Source organism: Notolepis coatsorum (assembly GCF_963971535.1).
Source record: "Notolepis coatsorum genome assembly, chromosome: 3".
Taxonomy (NCBI): domain Eukaryota; kingdom Metazoa; phylum Chordata; class Actinopteri; order Aulopiformes; family Paralepididae; genus Notolepis; species Notolepis coatsorum.
The window spans coordinates 82,013,741-82,029,360 of record NC_140167.1 but is presented as its reverse complement, the minus strand read 5'-3'; the positions used below and the strand labels follow the sequence as shown (position 1 = coordinate 82,029,360).

Genomic DNA, 15,620 nt, shown 5'->3' with positions numbered 1-15,620 from the left:
AGACAGGGGACGGTAGAATTGGATAATACGAAATTGGGATGGGAGAAAAATAGAAAAATGGGGAGAAAAAGTAGATAAAAAAAAAATATATATATTTTTTTAAGAGAATCTCAAATACATTCTTTTATTTAAGTGTAGGCTATAGTTAAGAATTTTTTTTTACAGTTTTAAAAATGTTCTGACATGGGGGCTCAACAATAAATGACAATCAGAAATGTCAAGTTGTATGTTGTTATTCTAACCAGCTTAGTTCTGTTGCATTTCCAATTTATTTATTTAAATTATAAATTTATCAGGGATCGATAATGGAATCGATAAAGAATCGGATCGATAAGCAGAATCGATAATGGAATCGTATCGATAAAATCTATCAATTCCCATCCCTATGTACAGTAGACCTTTGTTATGAGCATCAGAGGTCAAAGGTTACGATCTGGTCAGGGGGTCGTATTAGCTATGTAACTGCAGCCGTGTCATGCTGTAATTCCAGTTAAGGGTATAAATAGAGAGCCGCTACAAGGCTCGGCCCTTCTCACTCCTCCACGACCATCAGACATGACACATCGTCACCAGAGCTCTTAACTTTCCTCTCATATTGCATGCAGTCAACAAGGTACGTTCGGGGCCGTAATGCGCTTGTAGTTAAGTTCAGTGGGTTATACAACCAACCTTGCAAGGACCGGGGCCACTCCTATACAAGTAGAGATAATATGTATGTATGTTGTTATGGTTTGATCAGTGATTTATTGTATTTCATGTATGTTTTCACAGTTTTACGGTTCGGAATAAAGATGTTCTCTTCGAACGGAAATAAAGCCAATCAGTAAATATCAAAGACGGGTTGCGTCATCATTGCAAGAGAGGCAGTTACAGTAAAACTTGAGCACCACGATGGCTCTTCAAGTCTAGAACATTATCGCTGCCACAACCTTCTGGAACGTTCTGGATGAAGTCATAGCGGAACATTCTAGAACATCGAACATCCTGGCATTGCGGCAAGATGTCTGATGATGGCAGCCATTCCGGGACGCTGGTGGAGGAGGAGCCAACATCCGTGGCAGAGGGCCGAGAAGGGTCCAGAGAGCGCCAGCCGACGGCCGCGGCTAAAGCACGTAAGGAGGAGCAAGTGGCAAAGGGCGAACGGAAGTTCCACGCGTGCAATGAAAGATGGCAGGCGGCGATGCGGGAAGCGGAGAACGCGCTGGTGTGCCCCGGGCGCACTCGACCCACTCCCACACGTCGCTGCAATATTGAATGCCGGTAAGAAGCTGAATGCGGCCTTTGTTGAGAGAGTAGTCATTTGCACCGAGTCAAAATGGCCGCAGAGCCACGAGGGGTTTAGAATCAGGAAGTGACACGTCACCTACAATCCTCTAGACTGAGTTTTGGCTGCCATCTAGGGGGGCAGTGGGATAATACAGGCAAATGGAGGAGTAGGTCGCCACCTAGTGGCGGAGGGGGGGGGGGGGGGGGGGGTAGTGCTGGGGAGTTTCCATTACCCATAGGGGAATATTTAGAGTTTAATTCAATTAAGGAGTTTAATTGCGGAGGGGGGGGTAGTGCTGGGGAGTTTCCATTACCCATAGGGGAATATTTAGAGTTTAAGTTAATTAAGGAGTTTAATTTTTTCAAGATTACCAACTGCTTGTGTGTATACACGGTGGTGTATGTGAGAACTTTGTAAAGGAACTCAAAGTGTGGTATAGAGCGACGTGACAGCTCCAGGGCGACGGTAGACAGCCCCGTAGGGTATAGAGCGACGGTGACAGCTCCAGGGCGACGGTAGACAGCCCCGTAGGGTATAGAGCGACGGTGACAGCTCCAGGGCGACGGTAGACAGCCCCGTAGGGTATAGAGCGACGGTGACAGCTCCAGGGCGACGGTAGACAGCCCCGTAGGGTATAGAGCGACGGTGACAGCTCCAGGGCGACGGTAGACAGCCCCGTAGGGTATAGAGCGACGGACAGCTCTGTTGTATGTTAGATGATAGTACGAGTACGTATGTGAGTTAGGAGCAGGGAACAAACCTGCTCTGTTGTATGTTAGAGCGATGCTCGGTTGTATGTTATTATCATAATAATAAGATCGATATACAGGTTAATTAAATAAGTTTAATTATGAAATAAGAGGGAGTTCGATCTCCAGTGGGGCCTTCTCACACCTAATAAATAGGCGGAGTCTTGAGGGGACACGTCACCAGAAAGAACTGGCGCGCGCTGGGGGTCACCCGTGGGACAAACGTAGAGCGCCGAGTGGGTATCGTTTAGCTGCTGGTGTCACGCCGGAAGACAACAAAACAGGGAACAGCCCTGTAGGATTAGATATGGGTGTTGAGAAGGTGGGGGACTAATAGAGAACAAATAGCGCCATGGGCTGTAGGACACGCACACCGTCCAACAGTCTGAAAGGGTGTGGCCATGGCAGGGGCTTGCAGAGGGAAAAAATATATAGAGAACGAGCTGCAGGCCCAAAGCCACGGTAGACTAATAGAAAACACAGGGTCGAGTGTACAGAAAAACTGCCGGCGTGGTGTTTCTGCTTTCAGAGTCTGGAGAGGGCCGACGGCGGTGGAGATGAGCCTCAACCAAGATGACCGACGGGGCGGAGACGGCCGACGAGGCGGAGTCCAGCGGTCGCAGGCGGTGTTGCCCAGGGGAGAACGAGGCGGACATCGGAGGGGCCTTCCCGGCGGAGACGCTGTTTAGAGAGCGTTTTGAAACAACAGAGCACGGGCGGTGAATCATGGACAAGCAGGGACTTCCTTTCAGAGTCAATCAGGAGATCGAGAGACGAGACAACAGCGAGAAGTCCTGTGTTCATTGATTAGGAGTATGAGATATAAATGGAGGATTCATATATAAGATATATGTATAGAAGGATATATATATATATAGAAGGTAGATAAGAGGGAGAACAGTAGAACAACAGGATATAATTATTGGGAGCAGACAGGGGGGCTCCAATGGTTATGAGTCGTTGGATGTTGTTGGTTTTGGTGGTCGGTTTCGGTTCCCTTTGTGCACGAAGGGGGGCGCAAACAGACATCAGGCAGCAGGATCACTGGGTTGACCGTGGGCCGTCTTCGTTTCTTGTGCACGAGAGACGAGGTTGGTTTGCTTCAACCACAGGCTATTTTTGGCATAATTAATTAAAAAACCAAATAATGATTTATGATTCTGAAGGGGTGATAAGAATCAAGGGGGGATTGAGAGAAAATGGTGTTTTTTCAATGTATGTGATGTATAGATTGGGGGGACCACAGCTAAAATGGTAGATCGAAATGTGCATGGAAGCAGGAGACGGTGATATTGACGGTGGTGGAACCAGTGATTTCACAGGCACAGGCCGCGTCAGCGAGGGTTTTGTTATGAATTCCTTAGAAGAACATCTGAGATTAGAGTGTACTGTCTCCCAGGGCAGGAGGGAGAGAGGTTCATCTTAATGAAACGTGAGTTTATTAGTGTTAAAAGACTAGAATCTGACCAAGAGCGAGTAGGACTGAGATCACACGAAGACACTCTCTCCTCTTATCACGAGAGAGGGGGGGGGGGGAGGAGGAAGAATGCCACGACATCATTAGCTTCGGCTAACACGAGGAGGGTTCAGGCTAACGACTAGGCCTGACCACTATTGGACTGAATAACAAAAGGACAATCTGAACACACCGAGAGATCATTAGAATAGACTCTTCAAGGACGATACAATTTGATAACATCTGATTATGAGGTTCTGTTTATAGCAATAAAACAACGCTTCTCCTCATAAGGTATCTCACAGTGTCGAAGTGTCGAATTCTTACGGAAGTGGAGAAGTATTATGGTTTATGGATTGCACTAACGGGGGAAGATAAGGATCTTATCTACCAGTATCGGAGACGTCAGGACTCAGGACCATTAAAAGTACACAACGCAGAGGAATTGGATGGAGAGCCAAACAGACGAAGACGTGATACTGGCCAGTTTGATCAGAATCTTACAGCTGTGATAGATACACACTAGGCTGTGATAGATACACACTAGGTTGTAATAGATACACACTAGGCTGTGATAGATACACACTAGGCTGTAATAGATACACACTAGGCTGTGATAGATACACACTAGGCTGTGATAGATACACACTAGGCTGTAATAGATCGGAGCGGAGCCTGTGCCTGTTAGGAGCGTGCTGATAAGTGCCCCCACACTGTATAACAGAGCAATAAGGATTATAAATCATGCATGGTATTGTGAGCAGACTGATCACTTGTTTTTAAAGTCAGACGTCAACATCATGTATGGATTTAGTTACATTTAGAACTGATCAAATCATGTTTAAAGCCAGAAGCACTTCATTGCCAGGTATTGGTATTAGGGGTGGACGGTATAAACGGTATATGGTATAACCGGTATGAATTTGCTCTACGGTATGGATTTTGACTATACGGTGTAACCGGTAGAGCAGCTCTAAAATAGCAATGACGTCATGTAACCACAGCGCGACTATTTCAAATCACATTTGCCCCTAAAAATAGATAGAATTAGTCATAGATAATAGATATGTGCAAACTGGAAAAAGTTATTTAGGAGGCTTCGCGCAGTGGGCGTGTCAACACGCAATTGTCATTTCATAATAAACACATATCACCGCGGCGCACAGCAAGTTTCAATTTCAGTTCCTGGCATTTTTAACCAGTGGAGAAAGGTAAGATATTTCCCTATCGTTTTTCATATATGAATTATTCTACGTTAATAAAACATACCTGGTGATCAACTACAGTTTGCTGTAAACATTATGATATGTGTGTAGTGTTATGATAATGACGGCTGCAGCGGGAGGACGGCTGCAGCAGTGGATTTGCGAATAGCATGCAGCTGCAGAGCCGCAGAGCCAGGGGCGCTTTCAGGTCTGGTCACAGGCCCGCTCAACAGCGCCCCCCCACCCAACGGCTGAATTGCCAATGGCTGAATTGGAGTATTGCACAGTGCCAGACCTGAAAGCGCCCCTGGCTCTGCGGCTCTGCAGCTACATATGCTTCTAGCAAAATCCAGCATCCAGCCCCGCTGTTTGCAATGGGAGCAGCACGGAGTCTCGACTCGGGACTTATTTTATTTGGAATATAATGACTTTATACGCAAAAGTAGCCTAGTTTTAAGTTAAAATATTATAAATCTACATGCCTTGAGGATGTCATTCTTTATATAGCCTGCCTATCAGGCAAAAAAAATATTCTAACGGAAACACTGATACCGTGATATGATACGATATGATACGTTACCGTCTATGCTTCAAATTATACCGTGATATACATTTTAGACCATACCGTCCACCCCTAATTGGTATAAATAAATGTCATGGACACAGAGAGGGGAGTTATGATTTGAGGGGGAAACTTAACTTAAAATAATATTCTACTATCCGCACCGCTCAAGCGTGTGCATTTCAGTTTGTGGTCGATTTTGTGGGAATTTGGAATTTGATTTAGAAAATCGGTAGAAGATAGAATCACGATTCTCTGTGGTATCGGGAAGACAAAATCGTAACTTCAATTTAAATCGCCCAGCCCTAACATACACACACACGGTCAGGCAGCTTACCGCATCTCTTGGCTGCCTCCACACAGAGCTGCTCTGCCGTGTGGCAGTCCTTGAAGAACTCCAGCTGGCGCGTGTCGGGCAGGTAGAAGTGGATCTCCAGGCCCCGCGTGGAGGACGAGGAGCAGCTGGGGGAGGAGGTGAGCTCGCTCCTCCTGCCAGACCTCCTCATCTTCACACACAGTTGGCGGCCCAGCTCCATCATGGTGTGTGTTGGCATGTACACCCTACACAGAGAGAGAGAGAGAGAGAGAGAGAGAGAGAGAGAGAGAGAGAGAGAGAGAGAGAGAGAGAGAGAGAGAGAGAGAGAGAGAGAGAGAGAGAGAGAGAGAGAGAGAGAGAGGGGGGGGGGGGGGGGAGAGAGGGGGGGGGGGGAGAGAGAGGGAGGGTTAGCAACCTAGCCCTGAGCTGACACCGATACTGGTATAGGATATCGGTCTGATATCAGGCTAAATCAGGTTATTGTTTTGACAGAGAATTTCCCTGATACCAAAGTCTGACACCAAGAACGCAAGAATATGTCAGAAATCAATTTGCTGCATTTCATAACACAGAAGCATGTTAATCTCTCTAATGGAGAAAAAACATTGTGTCCATCATTTCTTGTCTAATGACACCAAACTAGGGCTGTCACGATTCGTCGGCCATGTCGACACCATCGACTATGAAATTGAGTTGATTTGCATATTCATGATCGACGCGTTGTATTGTTAATTGTAATCAAAGTCATAACATGCGCAACGTGTAATCGAACTAATGCACAGTGAATCTAAATAACTTTCGTTATTTAATAACATAAATAACCACTATTCGTGATTCTGTCTAGAGCCAGGACTCAAGAGTCACAGTGCCCGTTTCACTCGCATTTGATAACTTCCGTGTTTCACTCCAGCTGGAAGGGAGGGGCTGAGCACGATACCCCCACCTTAAATATTAGAAGCTATGGCAGCTCTTCAGCCTCGCGTTCTACAGAATGAATGAATGAATGAATGAAAACTTTATTTAACAGATTGCAGAATGGGTACAATACAGTACGGCTCAATACATACAATTGTTAAGGGGATGCAGACCTGAGAAAGACGTTTGTCTTGTTTCCATCAGGGTCCCCCATTTTCATTTCATATAGACATTTATGACATACACAACAACATACATGACATTTATGGCATAGGGACATATAGGTATTTAGTACTGATACATTTGTGACATAAGCGCGCGGTATTCAAATATACAGTACTGTTACCCCTAGATCCTGACAGAGTATATACATATGATGGGGAGGGGACTGTACATTAGGAGGGGGTGGGTGGGTGGGAGGGAAATATACATACGGCGGGGAGGGAATATATACATGCGGTGGGGAGAAGACTGTCTATTAGGAGGTGGTGGGGGTTTTGGGCATTTACGGTGGCCAGTTTCGAATTGCAGCCTCCCGTAGGTGCTCTTTAAGAGCGGTTTTGAATGTGGGCAGGGATTCACATTCCTTTACAGCTTTGGGTAGGGCGTTCCACATTGTTGTGGCATAATTGCGAAACGTGTTTAGTCCCTTGTTTGAGCCGAATCTGGGTTTAACATGATTTGTTGAGCTTCCTCTGGTGTAGTGGTTGTGGTATTCACTGACCTTTGGGAAGTATTTTGACATGTACATGGGCACCCCGGTCGTATAGTGTATCTTGAAGACCAGGCCCATTGCAAGTTGCTGTACTCTGTCGTCTACTCTAAGCCATCCTAGGTTGTCAAAGTGGGCAGGGGTGAGGTGGGTTCTGGGGTTCAGGTCAAGTAGTAGTCTGACCAGTTTGTTTTGTGATGTTTGTAATTTTGTTTTAAGCGCCTTTGAGGTGCTTTGGTACCATGAGGTGCACGCATAGTCATACAGCCTGTGATAACTCCTCTTGCGAGTCGCGCTGTTATTATGTAAACTCCGCGAGCAACGGGTCCTTTACATCATTGCCATTCCTGTATGCCCGTCGTGGTAAAAACCTTAACTAATGCTAATGCTAACTAAGCTAAGCTAGCTCACAGGCACAGGAGAAATCAGTTTCGTGGAGTTCCAATAGTGAGGAAATGGGGGGGGGGGGGGGGGGGCTGAGCCCGTCTCTCTCTCCCTCTCTCTACCAAAAGTTACACTATAAAAACTAACTGGATAGTTGATGATAATAAATATTTTACTTCATTAGCAAAAATATTGTAAAATCATTAAGTCTGCTATAAGCTATTCTCCCTCTTGTGTGTGTGTGTGCATGCATACATTTACTATAGGCTACTATTTTTGACATGGATTTAGGCTAATTATCTTTAAGAATCCTGATTCCTGAGCCTATTTTATTCAAAAGTCAGATATTGATTTAAATATGTATATAGCCTATATATAAAACATGTATTTGAATCGTATCTACTGTGCTGGCACAAGCACTACCATAGCGTGGAGTGTGAAGGTGGTATCAGGGCTAGTATAAGAGCTGGTATCGGCAATGTGAGGGTGGTATCAGGGCTGGTATCGGCAGTGTGAGGGTGGTTGGTATCAGGGCTGGTATCAGGGCTGGTATCGGCAGTGTGAGGGTGGTTGGTATCAGGGCTGGTATCAGGGCTGGTATCGGCAGTGTGAGGGTGGTTGGTATCAGGGCTGGTATCGGCAGTGTGAGGGTGGTTGGTATCAGGGCTGGTATCGGCAATGTGAGGGTGGTATCAGGGCTGGTATCGGCAGTGTGAGGGTGGTTGGTATCAGGGCTGGTATCAGGGCTGGTATCGGCAGTGTGAGGGTGGTTGGTATCAGGGCTGTATCAGGGCTGGTATCGGCAGTGTGAGGGTGGTTGGTATCAGGGCTGTATCAGGGCTGGTATCGGCAGTGTGAGGGTGGTTGGTATCAGGGCTGGTATCAGGGCTGGTATCGGCAGTGTGAGGGTGGTTGGTATCAGGGCTGTATCAGGGCTGGTATCGGCAGTGTGAGGGTGGTTGGTATCAGGGCTGTATCAGGGCTGGTATCGGCAGTGTGAGGGTGGTTGGTATCAGGGCTGGTATCAGGGCTGGTATCGGCAGTGTGAGGGTGGTATCAGGGCTGGTATCAGGGCTGGTATCGGCAGTGTGAGGGTGGTATCAGGGCTGGTATCAGGGCTGGTATCGGCAGTGTGAGGGTGGTTGGTATCAGGGCTGGTATCAGGGCTGGTATCGGCAGTGTGAGGGTGGTTGGTATCAGGGCTGGTATCAGGGCTGGTATCGGCAGTGTGAGGGTGGTTGGTATCAGGGCTGGTATCAGGGCTGGTATCGGCAGTGTGAGGGTGGTTGGTATCAGGGCTGGTATCAGGGCTGGTATCGGCAGTGTAACTGAGGGGTACAATTCCCTGACTGTATTACTAGATATGATACTTACTACCACTACCTTTGTACTTAATATTCGGCCACCCAGTACACGGCATAAATATATTATGATGAACACTGTCACGTAGATGAAACGGATCCAACACAAATGTACGAATTAGAAATAGGTCTTTATTTCTACACAGCGATGGTGTGTAGAGCAAGCACTTAATCAAATCAATCACATTTATGAATGGGAATTAGTATGCACTTTTATGGCAAGAGTATTCGTCGGTATATCAATAGAGAATGTCCAATCTCTGAAGGCGCAGGTGGTACATATACGACCTGGAATAGTTTAAGGAATAACAGCAATAATACTTTAATGATTATAGACTGGATACACTAGGGGGGGTTAATCCGGTCGCTTGTAAGCCGACAGGAGTAGGAAGGGGGGGGGGGTAGAATCCGGCTGCCTCATCCGGCCAAGGGTATCCCAGGTGAACCCACTGTAGTGCCGTTCAATGCGCCGGCGATCCTTGGACCACAGATGAAAGCAGGTGGACTCTTTGTGGGCCGGCGTCCTCCGGTCCACGGAGGAGAGACGTGAAGCGACCTCGTCTTGCAGAGCGTCTCCTCACCTTGCGTCCTCTCCAGGGGGGGGGGGTTCCAACACACGGCAGTGTCGGGGGTCTTTATCCATGGAATAATCAACGTATACAAAGCATAATCCGTGCCGGGGAAGGCGGGCTGTCGTCGGTAGAATAATCCGGTATACAGGTCCACTCGCTCGTCGGCTCTGGGGCTCCTCGGGTGCAGCTTCACGTGGGGTCAACCACCCTGGATAAGCAGCCAGTTCTCTGCCCGAAACGATGGGGTACTGACTACGGTAGTATTCTCACCGCACGAAGCACTATATATTAACAGACTATTATTAGCTTAATAGACTACGTCCAACTCGACGATATAGTGCCAAATATGACTATTCAAATATTAATATACACGATGTCTCAATACCGATGGTAAGCCGAACTTGGCCTTACTCCCACACGTGGCGTCGCGGGGAGGCTTTACGTCTGTGACTCTATTGGAGGGTAAGAAACTGGACTGAAAAGGAAGTCCTACTTTAGTAGCGCAGTATATATACGCACTATGAACAAATAGTCCCATTAGTGGTGCGGTAGCCAGATTCCTACGCGGAACTAGGACTTGTTCGTACATGTTGAGCGGTACGTTTGAACTGGGTCTGAGGGGTATGGCAGCCTGGCACCAAGGTCTCGACCAATAGTAGAATGGAGACTATTATGGGATGTTCAGTAGGCTAGAATGGATATTCAATGCATATTGTACAAGGAATATACAAGGGATATCAGGGAATATTAGAGAATATACAAATACAATTAAATATATATATATAAATAAATATATATATTCGGTTTAATCTGGCCCTTCACAACAGCCACCCCCTGATTGGTCCCAGACCTAATCAGTTAAGCAGAGACAGATTAATCGCGTTGTCTATTTACACATAAGGGTTTGCTGTAGGGGTCAGTCAACTTCACAAAGTCATAGGGTTATAGGGTCATGGTCATCATCGATTGTGTCTGGGAGTCGGGGCAGTTCTATGAGCCTCGCCACGGGACGGGTGTAAGTGCGACCCTGGACGAGCACTTCAGCTGCTCGGACCTTGCCGTCGGCACCGGTGATCACTTTGCTTACGCGGCCGGCCGGCCACATAGCTCTGGGCAGTGATTGATCAATAATCATGACGACTGTTCCTTCTGTCAAATTGTCTCTCTCCTTTACCCACTTCTGGCGGGTCTGTAGAGACGGTAGGTAGTGCAGTAGGAAACTGCTCCAAAACTTGTCGGCTAATACTTGGCTGTACCTCCACATTCGTCGGCCGTTCGCTTCTTCAGGCCGGTACATTGTCTGGGGTAATGCAGGATCTAGCCGCCCCATCAGGAGTGTGTTGGGGGTAACTGGGTCGATATCCGCCACATCGCTGGAGACGTAGCCGAGGGGCTTAGAGTTCAATACTCCCTCAATCTCCGTGAGGACTGTCATTAGGACTTCTTCCGCCACAGTCTGGGCCCCAAGTACGGCATACAGGGCTGTCTTTATGGAACGCACTTCCCGTTCCCAAGTACCACCGAAGTGGGGTGCGTTTGGGGGGTTGAATTGGAAATCAACCTGTGCTGGAGCGAGGTGGGTCTTAAGTTCTGGGCCCATAGCTTGGAAGCTCTCTCTCCGCTCTCTTTCGCCGCCTTTGAAGTTTGTCCCATGATCGGACAATAGGGTAGACGGTCTTCCTTTCCGTGATGTGAATCTACGGAAGGCCATAAGGAATGAGTCTGTGCTCATGGTCGGGAGAAGCTCGATGTGTATCGCTCTGGTGGTCATGCATTTGAATACAATACCCCACCGCTTCTCGGTTCCTCTTCCTTTCTTTATGTGCAGCGGGCCAAAGCAGTCCATACCCGTTGAGTGGAATGGCTTGTCACCGATTCGGAGGCGACATGGAGGAAGGTCAGCCATCCTTGGTATGCTGGGCTACGCGCGCCACTTGCGGCAGTCTAGACATGTTCGCTGGAAGCGTCGTACCGCCTCTCTTCCTTGTAGGATCCAGTAACGACGTCTGATTTCCGCGAAGACTCTTTCTGCTCCTGCGTGATGTACATCCTCATCGTATTTCTTTATGATCAGCTCTGTGACCTTGTGTCGGCTGTTCAATACGATCGGGTATTTAATGTCATCCGGTAGATTGGGGGCTCTGCGTAGGCGACCACCCACTCTGATGAGGGTATGAGCGTCGCTCTCGGGGGCCAGATGAATTAATCTGCTGTCGGATGGGACGGGCTTTCCTCCCTGTAGACAGGCCAATTCATCGGGGAACGAGTCTCTCTGGGCTCGCTGCAGTAGAAGCAATTCTGCTTCCTCGTAGTTAGCTGCTGACATATCAGCGGGGAACTTGCACTCCGGGTGGTACCGCAGGAATGTTCTTTGTTGTGCACTCTCTATGGACGTGCAATCGTCTATGTTAGGGTCGGTGGAGGCTACGGTGCTCAATCCACAGAACACAGACTTCTTATTTTCCACCTCCTCTGGACTTGCTTCCCTCGGGATAGGCATGGGCCACTGTCCTTCCGGGAGTCTTAGGAATGCGGGGCCGTCACTGTAGACATTGCGACGGGTGAGGTCATCTAGGGGCATCCCCCGGGTGATGACGTCAGCTGGGTTCTGTTTTGTATCAACGTAGCGCCACTCTGTTTCTCCGGTTAACTCTCCGGTTAAGTCTTGAATCTCAGTGACTCTGACTCCCACGAAGACTTTGTACTTGCATGAGTCCGATTTGATCCAGGCGAGTACTGTCGTGGAATCTGACCACAGGATTGTTCTAGACACCGGTATGGTGAGCTCACGTTGGATGAGCGTGGCTAGGTGCGCTCCGGCTAGGGCTGCGCAGAGCTCTAGACGTGGGATAGATTGTTGCTTGCGTGGGGCTATTCTCGAGCGGGCGAGGACAAATGCTGTGTAGATCTCTCCCCCCCTTTCTTGGGCCCGCAAGTAGGCTACTGATCCGTATGCGACCTCTGAGGCGTCACTGAAGACGTGTAAGTCCATTTTACATGTCTCTGGCCTCACCGTGGGTGGGAAGTAGCTTCGGCGCATATTAACGCCTGGGAGTGAGTGGAGCTCCATCTCCCACTCTCTCCAGGTGGATGCAAGATGTGCGGGAATGGGGTCGTCCCAGCCCTGGTCCTTGTCCCACAATGCTCGTACAATCATTTTTGCCCTGGTGGTGTACGGTAGAATACATCCTAGCGGGTCATATTGTCGGGCGAGTGTTGTGTACACACTCCGTCTGGTGGTCGGCGCCGCCGCCGGCCTTCCCTGCTCCGTAGTCAGGGGCTTGTGTCTGTAGTGAAGCGAATCTGTTTTGAATCGCCACACCAATCCCAGGGTCATCTCCTGGGCTTCTCCCGGGATTGTAGCCATCCAGGTCTCGCTGCTGGCTGCCTTGTCCTCGGAGGAGAGGCTGCGCAGTACTTGCGGATCGCTGCTGGCCCACTGCCTGAGATCAAAGCCGCCTTTGATCAATGAGGCGCGGAGTTTAATCAGGAGAGCCTCGGCTTCTTCCTGGGTTGAAAGGCTTTGTAGACAGTTGTCTACGTAGAAGCTGTTCTTTACGCTGTGTCGGACCTCTTCGTCCGCTGCTGGGTCCTCTGCTACATGTTTCTGTAGTGCAAATGTAGCACAGCAGGGGCTGCACGTCGTTCCGAAGGGGAGGACTTCCCATTGGTAGATGGCTGGGTGCTCATCTCCTGGCTTCTCTCTCCATAGGAACCGTAACAGGGGCTTGTCCTCCTCTACTAATCTCACCTGCAGGAACATTCCTTTAATGTCCCCGCTGATGGCCACCTTTTCCTGGCGGAAGCGGAGTAGAACGCCGAGTAGGGAGGGGCCGAGTGTGGGACCGGGCAGTAACTCTTTATTCAGATTTTGGGATCCGATCTGGTAGCTGCAGTTAAATACTATGCGGTCTTTACCGTTGTGATGGACCTTGTGGTGAGGCACGTACCACGATTCAGTGGTCTGGTCAGCCTCTTTAATGTCCATCTTTGTGACGTGTCCCGCTGTGATGAGCTTCTCAATCTCAGCGCGGTATACACTCTCTTGGGCGGGGTTCTTGGCTAAGCGCCGCTCCGTGTTCAGCAGGTACCGTTCTGTGGCGTCTGTCTTGGCGTGGAAAGTAGGCATTCCTTCTCGCCGCAGGAGTGGCGTGGCGTATCTCAACACGCCGTTGACCGGGACTCTCTTGGTCCCTGTCTCGAGGAGGTGAATGGCGTAAATGTCATCTTTAGAGCGAATGTCTTTCCTTCCGTTCTTAAAGGGCATTTGTTCCAAGGTCCATAGCCGCTCTACGTGTTGCAGGAGTGCGGTTTCTCCCTCTGTGACTCGGGAGTGGAGACATCTAGTGGCTCGGGAGTGGAGACATCTAGTGGCTGTACTTCGGTTGAGAGATTTGGCGAGCGGGCCTTGGAGAGTCCATCCCAAACGGGTCTCGACTGCTGCAGGACAGCCTCGGGGTCCGGTATGAACCCGGTCTATCGGGACAATGAGGTCTGTATGGTCGGAGCCTATCAACAGGGTCGGCATAGCATTGTCTATGAGCGGGATCGGTAACTTGCACAGATGTGCATATTTCTCCATCAGCTTGGCGACGGGGTATGTGTACTGCGACAGTCCTATTTCTTGGCTGGTGAAAGCGTCTGTAATCTGGTACCGTCGCTCAGGCTGGCCGCTTGCTGCGATAGAGAATGAGACATTCTCGCCCTTTATCGTCTTCAAATCTCGTCTTATTGTCCGAATTGTCATTTGGGTTTCGCTTCCCCGCAGCCCTAGCTGGGCCGCAGCGGAGGCGAGCAGAAGGGTCTTCTCTGACCCGTCATCGAGGACGGCGTAAGTGTCCAGGACTTTATTCTGGTAGCTTAGTGTCACACGCACTACTTTTAGGAGTACTCGGGCTCCACTGCTGCTGGCGGGATCGATGTACATGACGCTCGCTTTGCTGCTGGATGGTGCGGGTGAAGGGCGCCGTCTGTTACTGTCGTGAAGTATGTCCAGATGGGCTCCATCGCACTTGGTGCACCTTTTCTTTAAGCGGCATTCGGCTGCCATGTGTGAGCGCGCACAGCGAAAACAGCGCTTGTTGGACTTTATCCATTGACTTGCTTCCTCCGCGTTCAGCTTGGGGAAGGAGTCACATTGCGCTAGCCAGTGTTCTTTCTCACAGTAGGGGCACACTATCTTCCACTTCTCCGTTCTGGAGGGGGTACTGTGGCTCCTGCTGCTCGGTACTGACTCCGATTGGTGCATCACAGTCACCGATCTTCTTCCATCATTTAGTCGTCTGGTTCCTTCTCTGGAGCCAGGGGTGCTCCGTCCGAATGTATCTAGCCGTAGGCTGCTGACTTCTCTCGCCAGGAAGTCTGCTAGATCGAGGAGGTTCGGTTCGGGGCCATTCGGGTCTCGGTGGTCTCTCTGTCGCCTAAAACGCTCCTGTCGAGCGGGCGGCAGCTTCTCCAAGATCCTTTCCACATTTGAGTTGGCGTAAAGTTCATGCCTCCCCTTCTCTCTCTGCGCTCCCAACATCCCTACCAGGGACTGCACTCTGATGGACAGGTCGTCCAGTGCTCGATTGTCTATTGCTGGGGGTAAGCGGTCGATGTGTCGGATCTCCTGGATCACGTAATCCCATATGCGCCCATACCTCTGGTCCAATGCTACCAGCGCTGCTGTGTATGGGGTGGTGGAAGTCGCGTAGGCGAGCGCTATATTATGTGCGCGGGGTACCTTTAAGTGCTTCAGTAGGATGGCGTATTTATGGCGTTCATCCAATACATCCACCAACATGGTCTCCAGACACATGCGGAGTTCTGTATACTGGGCCCGGTTCTCTTGGGTGAAGTCGGGTACCATAGGCGTGCCAATGTATGACGCTGACTGTGGATACATCGGCGAGCGTTGGGGGAGAGGCCTCCTAGGCGAGTCTCCTCCCGCTCCTTGGTATGGGCTGGTACCGGCAGTGTACCATGGCCCGCTTGTCCAGGTGCTGTTCCTCGGTGCGGGTCGTGCGTCGTGCTCACCCGTGTATAGAGTCGGGGGTCTGTAGCGCAGCTCCGCGGGAGTATAGCCTGGGCTGTACCGGACCTCCTGGTCCGGTAGAGTACTGTGCTGTCGTCGGGCGTG

General features: G+C 49.5%; 1 protein-coding gene across 1 annotated transcript in view; it reads right to left on the bottom strand.

Moving 5' to 3' along the window:
* jak1 (Janus kinase 1) overlaps positions 1 to 15,620 on the bottom strand; it is a 127,178-nt gene that overhangs the window by 71,975 nt on the left and 39,583 nt on the right. Inside the window, exon 2 of the mRNA XM_084311266.1 lies at positions 5,577 to 5,800. Within this exon, the coding sequence (XP_084167392.1) occupies positions 5,577 to 5,793 (217 nt within the window). The 5' untranslated portion in view covers positions 5,794 to 5,800. The remainder of the gene's footprint in view (positions 1 to 5,576; positions 5,801 to 15,620) is intronic.